The following is a 12,357-nucleotide window of genomic DNA, read 5'->3' on the forward strand; positions in this document are numbered from 1 at the left end:
CATGGCCAGCCGGGGCCGGGGGCATGCACTTGCCGCGCTTGATTGCGCTGGCATTGCCTGCCGGTGACGCTCGATCGATCTGCGTTCTGCTGCAGCAATGGTGACTCGACGTGTGTGGATCCGACCAGATCAATGCTGCTCTGCCCCACCCTGTTGTCTCCGAGCAGCTCGTGATCTGGGCGTTACCGGACTTCAAGGTTGATAGCAGCTGCGGCACTGGAGCGCTACTGGCTTAGCTAGCTAGTTGCTACTAGCTCTAGCTGTTTCTGTTTGTTTCCCAGTGCATGCATCTGGAGTGGACTCGTCTCAAGTCTTGCTGGCTGCTGCAGAGCCAGCCGACCGGGGCAGCAACGAGTGCTCCTGGAATCTGCTGCATGCGGCATGCGTGCTCCATTATCCTGTGAATTTCCTGTCAGCTGATCGAGCAGAGACCTTCTTTGACTGTTTGAGAAGATCGGCGGACCTGGATTCAGGTGGTACCGCGCGCGCTGAATCAGGCAGCCGGCATTCCCACGTGATAATTATTGGAGGGGAAATTTTTAAATATTGTTTCGAAATAGAAATTTTGCAGAGTATGGCTTTCGTCCATGCTTTAAGACATGGATCGACATAATCATTAATATGCATTTTGACCACAACCTTTTACCGATGAGATCATGAGAACATCAAACTTCGGTGACTTGATCTAGAACTCTCAAGCTCACTCTTCAAGGGAATCTCCAGGCTTTCATACGTAGTATTGTGCAAATGTCGGGGTTTCTTTTCGGAAATCTGTCTCAACTCTCAAGCTCATAACATTTGAACTTAAAACTGAACTTGTACATAAAGAAATAAAAAGTACTGATTCCATTAGACCTTCGAGGAAGTATATCGACCCTAAATTTCTTGAGGAGTTTAAGTGGAGATGGACTGCTCATATTATGGCATGTTTGATAGAGCTCTATCTGATTTTGATTCTCTTTGGAAGTTGATTTTCTAAGAGAAGTGATTTTGTGGTTCAAAATGATTCTCTTTGATCCTTTAGCATAAACTCTTAAAATTACATTGTAAAATCATTTCACAGAATCAAGAGAAAGCTATTTTTTTTTTAGCTCTTAGCCTCTTAGTTCACTTCAGAGAATCGCTTCACAGAATCAGCAGAGAATCACTTATCTCTTAAAAAAACTGTTTAGCAGAGCCCTGCTGGATTCCGCAGAGAATTAGCTATGGCAGCTTGCAACTACATCGATACACCCCCTCAAAGAAAGAAAGAAAAAACTACATCGATACACATCGCCCTACTGCTTGGTGTCCAGGATCGGATCGCGCACGCCGCATCGATCGAGAGCAGTGGTTACGCACCGCCTGGATCGGTCGCGGCGCTACGGTTGCCGGCCGGGCAGCTAAGCACGACATGCCCAGCGCCCCCAGGGACCATGCATGAATCCGGCTGGATCGGACGCGCGGGGACCCCGTCGCCGCCTGTGTGGGCGGCCGCGAGCACGGTGTCCGCCTGCCTCCGGGCAGCCACCTACCGGTGGGCTGCCTCGCGACGCGACAATCGCATGTGTGACGTCGCCGATGCGTTTGACCACGTACGCGAACGGATATATACTAGATGCATGCAAGTGTTGATCGATTTGATCCAAGATGATGATCCTGAGTTGGTGGGCGGCAGCGTTGCCCACTGGCCAGTGGTCACTGCCGCAGTGCCGGGAGCCATGCATGAATGATGAATGGATGATGGTGGTGGAAATTAAAGATGTCAACGGGGACCGATCCCTGATTCTCTGCGGGGAATTCTTCCATTAGGGGATGGGGATAGGGGAAAATTAATCCCCACGGAAAATATTTGGTAAGAAGGCTGTCCCGTCGGGGATGGCAGGGACGGGGATGGTTGCCTGGTCCCCGACCCCGATCCCCGCCAACCCGCCCCGTGAGGCCACGAAGCACGCAGCAGGCGCCGGCCCATGTAAAGGCCCAGTCGCGGAGGTATATAACGCGTCATCCAAACCCTAATTCTCCAACACCCCGTTCACGCCGCACAGCTCCACGCCCGCCTCCTCGTCTCTGCTGGTCCGCACCCTCCCTCACCCGCACGTCACGGCGCTTTCCTCCCGATCACTCCCCATCCGGTCACTCCCTCCCTCGGTCCCTCCCTCTTGCGCGCCCTCTCCCAATCTCCCTCCCTCCAGCGCTCTCCTCCCTGCTCCCTCCCTCTTGCGCGCCCTCTCCTCCCTCCTTCACGGCGCCGTCCTCCCTCCGTAGTGGCGTCCTCTCTCCTCCCTCCGGCGCGGATCATGGCGGAGCGGCCCTCACAGCGCTCGGCGGCGTAGATCCATGCCGAGGCCGGGTGGATCTATGGCGGGGCAACGCGGATCCTCGGTGTGGTGGCCCACCCGTGGCGGCATCGCGCGGGGCGGCACAGCCTCCCTCTCGCGGGTGCGGGCGATGGCGTACCCCGGCGGCGGATCCTCCCTCTCCCTCGAGCTCTGCGGCGAATCTGGCCAAGGAGCACCTCCAGTAGCGGCGGATCCTCTCTCTCCCTTGAGCTCAGCGGCGGATCTGGCCGAGGAGCACCTCCAGCGGCTTCTCCAGGCGGATCTGCGACCGTGGTGGTCAGATCCGCGGGCGAGGTGGCCGCTCCTGGCCACGTGCTCATCGATGGCGTCCACGACGGCTGCAGCGAGCGTGCTTCACGTGTTGCGGGGATAGGGATCCCCGCGGAGATTAAATCCCCGAGCGGGGACGGGGATAGGGAAAAAGTGCTCTCCATGAGCCTTTACGGGAACGGAGACAGGAGAAATTTATCCCCGCGGGAACGGGGATGGGGCATTAACCCCCGAGTTCGACATCTCGAGTGGAAATATAATGAAGCTGTAGGGCGCGAGATTGAGCCGCATTTGCAACAAAAAGCTGGTGTCCCATTATTATGTCTATGTTTTGGTTGAGATGGTGTATGTACCTGCACTGCAGGCCTACGTCGCTAGAACACACATGCATCCTCGCAGCAGAGCCATATAACCAGTGTGGGCCAGCTAGCGGGGCTTTGGACCTGGCCGAAACGCAGGGATTCAGAAGTCAGAACACATTTGGGGTCCGTTTGGTTTCTTAGATAGAATTTTAATCCCTGTCTCATCGGATATTTGACACATATATATAATATTAAATATAGATTAAAAAATAACTAATTACATAGATTGCGACTAATTTGCGAGACGAATTTTTTAAGCCTAATCAGTCCATGATTTGACAATGTGGTGCTACAGTAAACATATGCTAATGATGAATTAATTAGGCTTAATAAATTTGTCTTATAAATTAGTCCCCATCTGTGTAATTAGTTTTATAATTAACTTATGTTTAGTCCTCCTAATTAACATCCGAACGTCCGATGTGACATGGACTAAAATTTAGTCCGTGGAACCAAACACCCCCTTGGCAGATAGAAAGAGCCGTCCACAACCACAACGCCTGATGGCAGCTTGGGTGTCCGGTTGTGCAGAAGCCGACAACGAAATTGCCTTGTGCAGTGTGGCCTAGATACAGCCTGTTCGGTTGGCTGGTTCGTATCGTTGCTGGTTCGTGAAGAAGTACTACTGGCTGGTTTGTGTGAGAGAAAAATAATGTTCCGGCTGAAAATTTACGATCGTTTACGACAAGCCATAGCCAAACGAACAGGCTGATAGTTGTTAAGGGACACATACGCATCCACCATTGACAATCCATGAATAGTCACATCGATGAACTTTTTGGGCGTCGATGTCGTCTTCGAGTTCTTCTCTTTTTGCGACACTTTCGTGGTCGATCAGCTCTTGGATGCTGTACATGCAAATGCATGTCGCTGTTGTTAGCCCCTGGATCTCTCGGAACGGGTGAGCCGACCACTCACCAGCAAAGCTGACCACTCGTGGGGCCGTGCGGAGCACTCCGGGAGAGATGCCGAGCACTCCAGGAGTGGTGCCGAGCGATCCTACAGTGGTGACGACCACTCCAGGACAGGTGCCGAACGCTCCCGTAGCGGAGCCGAGAGGCCTTACAGTGGTGCCGATCACTTCAAGACTAGTGCCGAGCACTCCTGCAGTGGTGCCGACCACTCCAAGAGTAGTGCCAAGCACTGCAGTCAGGGTGCCGAGCACTCCAGGTGCTGTGCCGATTACTCCAGCGGAATAGGGAACTCCATCGATGCCGATCGAGTTCGCCTCACCTCCAAGTGACATCACTGAGTTCGTGGATGCTTTTCATGACGATGAGGAGGTGCAGTTCCGTAGGCTGGACGACATCGTCGGTGGCACAGGGCCCTCAGGCCTGACGGGTCGGCTGCTCAATGACCCAGAGCTGCTTCTCGTCAGTGCAGAGGAACCACCCACGTTCGTGCTGGTCGAGCGCGATGCAAATTGGCGATGAGCGATGCTGAAGGAGATGAAGGCGATCGAGGAAAACAAGACTAGGGAGCTCATCGATCCACCTCCAGGATACCGTCCGATCGGCCTAAAGTGGGTGTATAAGGTCAAGCAGGACGAGCATGGCGCCATTGTTAAGCACAAGGCGCGCCTCGTCGTCCGAGGCTTTGTTCAGCGCGAGGGCATTGACTTCGAGAAAGTTTTTACGCCGGTAGCGCGCATGGAGTCCGTTCGACTGCTTCTGACTTTGGCAGCAGCGAATGATTGGTGCGTCCATCATCTGGACATAAAATCAGCTTTCCTCAATGGCGAACTGGCAGAGACGGTCTTCGTTAGGCAACCTCTGGGTTTCGCCGTCAAGGTAGCGAAGCACAGGGTGCTCCGACTACGCAAGACGCTCTACGGGCTGCGACAGGCCTCATGAGGGTGGAATGCCAAGCTTAACGCCACATTGGGTGAGCTTGGGTTCACACGATGCGCAACCGAGCACGCGTTCTACACACGACGACGGGAGAAGGAGGAGCTTATCGTCGACGTGTATGTGGATGATTTGATCGTCATCGGCGTGCATACGGAGGACATCGATAGCTTCAAGCGCGAGATGGCGGCTCGTTTTTGAATGAGCGATTTCGGTGCGCTCTCCTACTACCTCGGCATCGAGGTGAAACAGGGGAAGAAGGCGCTCATGCTTGGTCAGAGCGTGTACGCCTCGAAGCTGTTGGCGCGGAGCGGCATGGCTGAGTGCAAGCCGTGCGTGATTCCGATGGAGGAGCGGCTAAAGCTAACGAAGGCCAGTACCGTGGCGAAGGTAGATACAACACTCTACCGAAGCATCATCGGTGGTCTGTGCTATCTGGTCCACACGAGGCCGGACATTGCGTTCGTAGTGGGCTACGTCAGCCGCTTCATAGAGGATCCCCGAGAGGATCACTGGGCTACGATAAAGCGGCTACTGCGCTACGCCAAGGGGATGGTGGATCATGGGATCATCTTCCCTAAGACTGGCGGAAGTAGGCTATAGCTCACTGTGTTCAGCGATGCAGACATGGTGGGGGACATCGACGGACGACGGAGCACCTCTGGCGTGCTCGTCTTCCTCGGATCAGCTCCAATTTCATGGCTGTCGCTGAAACAAAAGGTGGTGCGCGCTGTCCACGTGCGAGGCAGAGTAAGTGGCGGCGGCCACAGCGACGTGCCAAGCTGTGTGGCTACGCCGGCTGCTGGACGAGCTGACCGGTGTAGAAGCTCACCCACCAGCACTGATGGTGGACAACCAGCCCGCCATCGCCCTCGTAAAGAATCTGGTTCTTCACGACCGGAGCAAGCACATCGACGTTAAGTTCCACTTTCTTAGGGATTATGTCAATGGAGGGCAGATCGTCATCGACTTCGTCGAAACTGGTCGGCAACTCACGGACGTCCTCACCAAGCCGCTTGGCCGTCTTCGGTTCATGGAGCTGAAGAAGATGATTGGCATGGAGGGGGTTCTAGGGTTAGCAGCGGGATTAGGGGAAGAATTGTTATGCAATTTGCTGCTCCCCTGTGTGAATGCACGGCAGGGGACAGGCGTCGAAAAAGGGCTCCCTGCTGCTGCTGCTGCAGGGGCAGACGTCGAAAGGCTCTCATGCAGCACTGTAGCCACAACAGGGGCAGACGCCAAAGTCAGCCCTGCTGTCACATCTAGTCACTATAGGATTAGATGGGTAGAGTTGTATATATAGTTTGTCACTGCAACTCAGTAAAAAGAGCGAGATTAATTTTACCATCTCCCCTGCAGAGCTTCGACCAACACTGGTCCCTGTGCTGTGAGGGTGTGTGCTCTGTTCTCCCTCCCATCTTCTATCTTTAACTATAATGAGTGATCGGCTCCACTGGTGAGTGGTCGACTCATCCGTTCCGAGAGATCCAGGAGCTAACAGCTGTGTCAGGAAAGGAGTTGTCGGGGTGTCCTGGCTGCTCGACGCAACCGTTATGGACCCTTGTTTAATTTTATTTTTTATTTAGGGATTTGTTAATTTTTAATAGTCAGGTCGTTTTATAGGGTAGAAGAAATGTACAAGTTCGAAATCCTGCTGCAGTTGTACATAAAGAAAGATCCATGACGGCCCCCAAAGTGAACGCAAACATCACCAGGCTGCAAGAAGAGATGGGGCTGCCGTCTACCTGTTTGGTGCAAAAGGAAACTGGGGCAGTTTGCCGATCCAAAAACCGGCCTGCATGTGCACTGCCCATTATAATGTCCATTTAAACAGTAATCTACAGCAGCCCTATAGCAGCTCACTCTGATTTCGTTGCCGGTGGACAAAGATGGAACGGCTTTGTAGGAATTGTAGCCCATGGCACTGACAATTTTGGGCCATATTGGACACCAGCGCCCCTTGCCGCTGACAATTTTCTGAGGAAAGATCACGGCAATTCAGCCCATGAGGGGAACCAGCGACGGGAACAAAGCACGACCATTGGCTCAGCTCGACGGGCTGCGGCGATTCCTGGCCCTCCGGCGTTCTCCACGGTTGACGCGTGATGATCCCTTCATCGCCACTCGCTAGGGTTGTGGTCTCCGTGCTATCGGCATCCGCGGCCCTCCGTTTTCTGTGTTATCGTTGAGGCAGAAATTTGGAACTGCCGACGCGACGGAGCTTGGTAATGAGATTTGAGGCATGAGGATCATTGGCATATCCTTGGATGATAGCTTCACACCATTGAGGAAGACCCACAGACATAGCAAGCAGGTCATCGGTTGGATGGGTATGGCGGGAGAGAGAATCCGTCATCCGGTTGTCAGTGACAAGCTGACCCGGCAATGTATGTGTTGCTGTTTTTTCTTTTCTTTTTGATATAAGCATGTACCTGTTGGCTGTTGCTGTCGTATAACAACTGAGATGGTGGGTTTGTTCGGACAGTAATAATAAAATAAATTATAGAAGTCTTCAGTAATCCGCGAGACGAATTTACTAATTAATTCGTTATTTAGCACATGTTTGCTGTAGCACCACATTGTCAAATCATGAACTAATTAGGTTTAAAAAATTTGTCTCGTAAATTAGTCTCAATCTGTATAATTAGTTATTTTTTAGTCTATATTTAATACTTCATGCATGTGTCCAAACATTCGATATGATAGGAAGTAAACTTTATGAGGAACTAAACAAGGCCTGAGTTACTACTATATGTAAACATAATAATTGGCATTCTGAGTGATTACTATCCGTAAACATTTGTGAACTGCCCATTTGGACATGCTAGAAAGTACAAGCTTAGCTTGCAGAGGGTACAATCCAGAGAACAGGAAAAAGAAATCTTTTAGTAAGCAAAGTGCTTGCAAGCCTCATGTAGAGGCTAGGCTAAAGTGTGATGACTTTATGAACCAAAGGACAAGTGTGGGTTGAAAATTAGTTGAGGTAAGCACGGAGGAAGAAAAACGATATGAGATTCGTTTGACATCTTCTTTAGATGTTGCAAGATTTCTCATATCACAAGGGCAACCTTTTCGTGGAGATGATGAGAGTTCTACTTCCTTCAACAAGGGTACATTCGGAGAGATGGTTGATTGATATAAAGATAAGGTTGAGATTGTGAAGGACGCATATGACAAAGGTTCTAAAAATTGTCAAGTGTTATCTCCTGAATGATATACAAAAGGACCTTGCAAAAGCTTGTGTAGAGGAAGTCACATCTGTCATTATGGATGAGATTCGAGGTAGAAAATTCTCGATGCTTATTGATGAGTCTCGAGATATATCAATAAAAGAGCAAATGGCAGTGATTATAAGGTTAGTACTTTACAATTGCAATTTTGTGCATAGATTTTTTATAATTATTTCTACAATTATACTAACACAAACAAATGTGGTGTGCAGGTTTGTCAATGATGAAGGGAAAGTGGTGGAAAGATTTCTTAGACTTTAGCATGTTCAGAGTTGTACAGCTATTGCATTGAAAGAAGCTTTGGTTAGTATGCTTTCAAGTCACAATTTGTCTATCTCTATGCTCCGTGGGCAAGGGTATGATGGAGCTTCTAATATGAGAGGTGAATTTAATGGGGTGCAAAAATTGATTCGCGATGAAAATCCTTATCATTTCTATGTGCATTGTTTTGCCCATCAATTGCAACTAATGGTTGTTACCGTTTTGACTTCTAGTGCAGACATTGCAAATTTCTTTAACTATATTCCTTTAATAATCAACAATGTGGGTGCAAGTTGCATGAGAAAAGATGCCTTGCTTACAAAGCATCATGATGTGTTGCTAGAAAAGATTGAGAATGGTGAGATTATGACTAGAAGAGGTTTAAATCAAGAAACCAGCCTAGCTAGGCATGGAGATACTAGATGGGGTTCACATCTTAAAACTTTGCTTCGCATTTTGGTCATGTGGGAGGCTATCATAGATGTCCTTGAGATAGTGAAGAAAGATTCTATTAAACCAACATGTAATGGTGGAGCTTTAGGTTTAATTGAAAAAATAGAGAGCTTTGATTTTGTGTTCATCCTGCATTTGATGATAGAATTATTGAGCATGACAGATATTTTGTCACATGCTTTGCAAAGGAAGGATCAAGACATAGTTGAAGCAATGCATTTGATCACGGATGTGAAAGATAGCTTGCAGGATATGAGGAAAAATGGATGGGAGCCATTACTCAAAAAAGTGAAAACATTCTGTAAGAAGAATGGGATTGAAGTGCCAGATATGGGTAAGAAAATAAATGTTAAAGGGACATCTAGACGAAGAAAACAAAAGGTAACAAACATGCATTACTATCATGTTGAGATTTTTCTTGTCGCCATTGATGTCATCTTGACTGAGTTGAATCATCGGTTCAGTGAAATTAGTTTAGAGTTATTAGTATGTATGGCTGCTTTTAACCCAAGGAACTCCTTCTCTAATTTTGATATGGACAAACTTGTGAGGCTTGCTGAAATTTATGCTGATGATTTTGATATTGGTGAACTTGTTGTTTTGCCAAATCAACTTAGACAGTTTGTGAATCGTGCTAGAAAAACTCTAGAATTTCTTGGATGCACTGAACTTGAAAAAGTTGCTGAAATTATGGTGAAGACTAAAATGCACGAATCTTATAAATTGGTTTATCGTCTCATTGAGCTAACCTTGATACTACCGGTGGCAACGGCTTCAGTTGAGAGGATATTTTCAGCCATGTCTATTATAAAGACAGATTTGCTTAGTAAAATGGGTGATGACTGGCTCAATGACTTGATGATATGCTATAATGAGAATGAGATATTTATAAAGATTGATAATAAAAAGATCAAAAAACGGTTTCAAGATATGAAAAAGCGTTGTATGTTATTGCCTAAAAAATTAGTGGTATGCTCTATTCTCTTCTAAATTCATAATTTGGCGGTCCATATATGTTTGACTAATCAATTATATCTATTTGTCTAGATTGTTACTTCGGATGAATAATGTGTGTCAACGTCAAACGTCGTCTATTAGTTTCATAATTTGACCTTTCGGTATGAATGAACTGCTTCCTTTATTTTTCATGATGTATTTTGTGAATTTCATCGTTAACCAATGTTTTTAATATAAGACTACTTTCTGACTATCATATTTGTCTATTGTGAGGGGTCATAGTAGAGCCAAGTTGTTGTAGCACTTTTGTTCGGTCCCTCCTAATTTTTTTCTGGCTTCGTCCCTGTTTGGCCTTGATGCCACGAGGTCAGGTCCAATAAACTGTTTGTTTTCTCTTGATCTGTACAAGAAGTCGATCACGAATTCATTCACGATCGGAACAGCTCGTCAAACTAAACAAACACCTTGAGAGAGAAAAAAGCCTTCTAAAAAATTCCACACAAACTCGCAAAAAGTTTGCACGAATATTCTAGCAAACGGGGCATTTCACTAGCCCGTTCTCGTTGCACCTCGGGCACCGCCTGAACGCTCCTCCGCCACCGGAGCCATCCTCGTCCTCCACGAACACCTTGCAGCTGCCAGAGCACCCGTCGCACGGCACGAACCGCAATCCGCCGCAGCCAGCACAGGCGTAGTCCTGCGCGCCGGCGCCTCCCTTGGTGGCGCACGGCGCGTCGCAGGCAGCGAGGGCCGACGCCAGCTCCCCGGCCTCGTGCAGGCGGCGGACCTCCTCGGCGCCGCCCAGGTGCCGGCCGTCCGCGAACACCTGCGGCAGGCGGCGGCCTCCGTCATCGCCGAGCGCGGCGCGGAGCTCGTCTTTGAACCCCGCGTGCATGGACAGGTCGCGCTCGTCCACGCGCACGCCGTAGCCGCGCAGGATCGCGCTTGTGGACCAGCAGTCCTCGTACGTCTGCCGGATCCCGCGGAGGCTCGTGAGGTACACGACGACTCGGCCCGCGCTCTCCGGCGGCGGCGGCGGCAAGGCCTTCTTGGCTGCTAGCTTCGTCTTGGCGTTGATCTTTTCCTGGAACACGTCGACCCGTGCCCGTACGATGCCCGGGAACGTCTGAATTTTGGCGCGCTTCTCGACGTCACCGCCGCCTCCGTCGCGTTTGACGAAATCATCAGGAAGAGGCGAGTCAGGTGTTGTCGCCAGGTCATCGAGCGCCTTCCGGAACACGTCCAGGAGTTCCGGGTCGAACACCGCGGGGGACCCGGGCGCCGACCGCGACTTATTCCGCTCACCGCCTGCGCCATGGACGACGCAGCCGTCGTCCGTCTCTTCATCATCCTCCTCCTCGTCGTCGTCGAGCCCCTTCATGAGCTCCCACACGTTGATCTCCTCGGGGTCGCGCACCGGCGTCTTGTTCGGCGTCCGCGGCGGCGCGGCGACGACCCTCGACGCCGCCGCCGCCACCACCCGCTTCTGCCGCTTCGGCGGCGGCGCCGCCACCGCCACGGGCGGTGGCGTCGTCGGGCACCAACACCCGCCGAACGACCGCGACGGCGGCCCCAGCAGCAGCTTCGTCATCGTCCCTGCGCCGCCATCGACGACGTCGTTGCCGACCTTCATCATCCCCTCGTCGTCCTCGTCCCCGCCGCCTCGTCCTCCTCCTCCTCCTGCGGCAGCGTCGAAAGAAAGGACGCCCGCTGCCGCGACGGCCACCGCGGCGCGGTCGAGGCTGAGCGTCCCGAGCGTGGACGACCGCAGCGCGACGGAGTGCCGCGGCGCCGCCTGCAGGCGGCCCGATGAGCGCCTCTGCTGATGCGGCTCCGGCGGTCGCGCCGCCGGCAGCCCGCTGCAGCCCCCATGCAGCGCGTGCTTCGACCCCTTGCAGCCCATCCACGTACGTACGTGCACTGTGCGCCGCGGCGGCGGGTAATGAAGGGAAGTGAAGGGAAGGGAGCAGCTCGATCGAGAACCTGGCGCTGCCGTTCTACTGCGGAGGAGGAGGAGGAGGAAACGGCTACAACCTCTCGCTCTCGGCGCGCGGGGGTCAAACGGCTGCAAAATTTGGGTTCCGTGGGAAGCGGAGCGCAAACGGTTCGGCAGCGGCGTTGTCCGCCGTCCGCGGTGGGAGCCAGAGCCTGGGCTGCGGGTTGGAAGGAAACGCATAAGAAGAAAGGGCGGGCGAGGCCGGTGCGTGCTCGCGCTCGGGGTCGCGGGTGCGGACGCCGTGCCGCCCGTGCAGTCCGCATATCGAATCAAATCCGCAGTAGGCGGCGTGCTAAAACGTATACGTGCGCCGTGGCCGTGGAATTCTGCATCGTCCGCGTCGGGTCAGGCTCAGGCGGGCGCTGAAACCCTGCTCATTCTCTGGGGGCGGTACTGCACGGCGCGGCGCATTCCTTCCCACCCTGTGTGCCGCAGCGTCGGTAGCAGCCGGTCCGGCAGCCACGGGCGGTTCGGTAGCAGTTGCTACGGGGGCGGATGATATCTTGTCATTCATCAGGGAGTAATAATAACGAAAAGGGAGGCCTGGAATTTGGACGCGGACAGGTTTCGGCATCGACGACGACCCGTTCCTGCGTCGCGCATACGGCATATCTAGTGAGCTACAGTATGTGACTAATCCGTTGGACATTGGGAGTTGCC

General features: G+C 51.7%; 2 protein-coding genes across 2 annotated transcripts; one reads left to right on the forward strand and one right to left on the reverse strand.

Moving 5' to 3' along the window:
- The first annotated feature begins 5,001 nt into the window (after nucleotides 1-5,001).
- Nucleotides 5,002-9,808, forward strand: LOC136525849 (uncharacterized). The gene is made up of 3 exons (XM_066518701.1): nucleotides 5,002-5,392; nucleotides 8,530-9,687; nucleotides 9,792-9,808. Exons 1-3 carry the CDS (start codon nucleotides 5,002-5,004, stop codon nucleotides 9,806-9,808), a joined length of 1,566 nt encoding a protein of 521 aa, XP_066374798.1.
- Nucleotides 9,809-10,080: 272 nt separating this feature from the next.
- Nucleotides 10,081-11,823, reverse strand: LOC136529467 (uncharacterized protein At3g28850-like). The gene has a single exon (XM_066522548.1). It carries the CDS (start codon nucleotides 11,602-11,604, stop codon nucleotides 10,231-10,233), a length of 1,374 nt encoding a protein of 457 aa, XP_066378645.1. The 5' UTR covers nucleotides 11,605-11,823; the 3' UTR covers nucleotides 10,081-10,230.
- Between the last annotated feature and the right edge of the window lie 534 nt (nucleotides 11,824-12,357).

The sequence above is a fragment of the Miscanthus floridulus genome, chromosome 19 (assembly GCF_019320115.1).
Source record: "Miscanthus floridulus cultivar M001 chromosome 19, ASM1932011v1, whole genome shotgun sequence".
Lineage (NCBI taxonomy): Eukaryota > Viridiplantae > Streptophyta > Magnoliopsida > Poales > Poaceae > Miscanthus > Miscanthus floridulus.

Excerpts from the sequence above, each read along its gene's own strand:
- LOC136525849 (XM_066518701.1), top strand. The coding sequence starts at position 5,002 with ATGAGCGATTTCGGTGCGCTCTCCTACTACCTCGGCATCGAGGTGAAA. Across the intron at positions 5,393-8,529 it reads CTTCCCTAAGACTGGCGGAA|ACATTGCAAATTTCTTTAAC; the intron begins GTAGGCTATAGC and ends CTTCTAGTGCAG.
- LOC136529467 (XM_066522548.1), bottom strand. The coding sequence starts at position 11,604 with ATGGGCTGCAAGGGGTCGAAGCACGCGCTGCATGGGGGCTGCAGCGGG.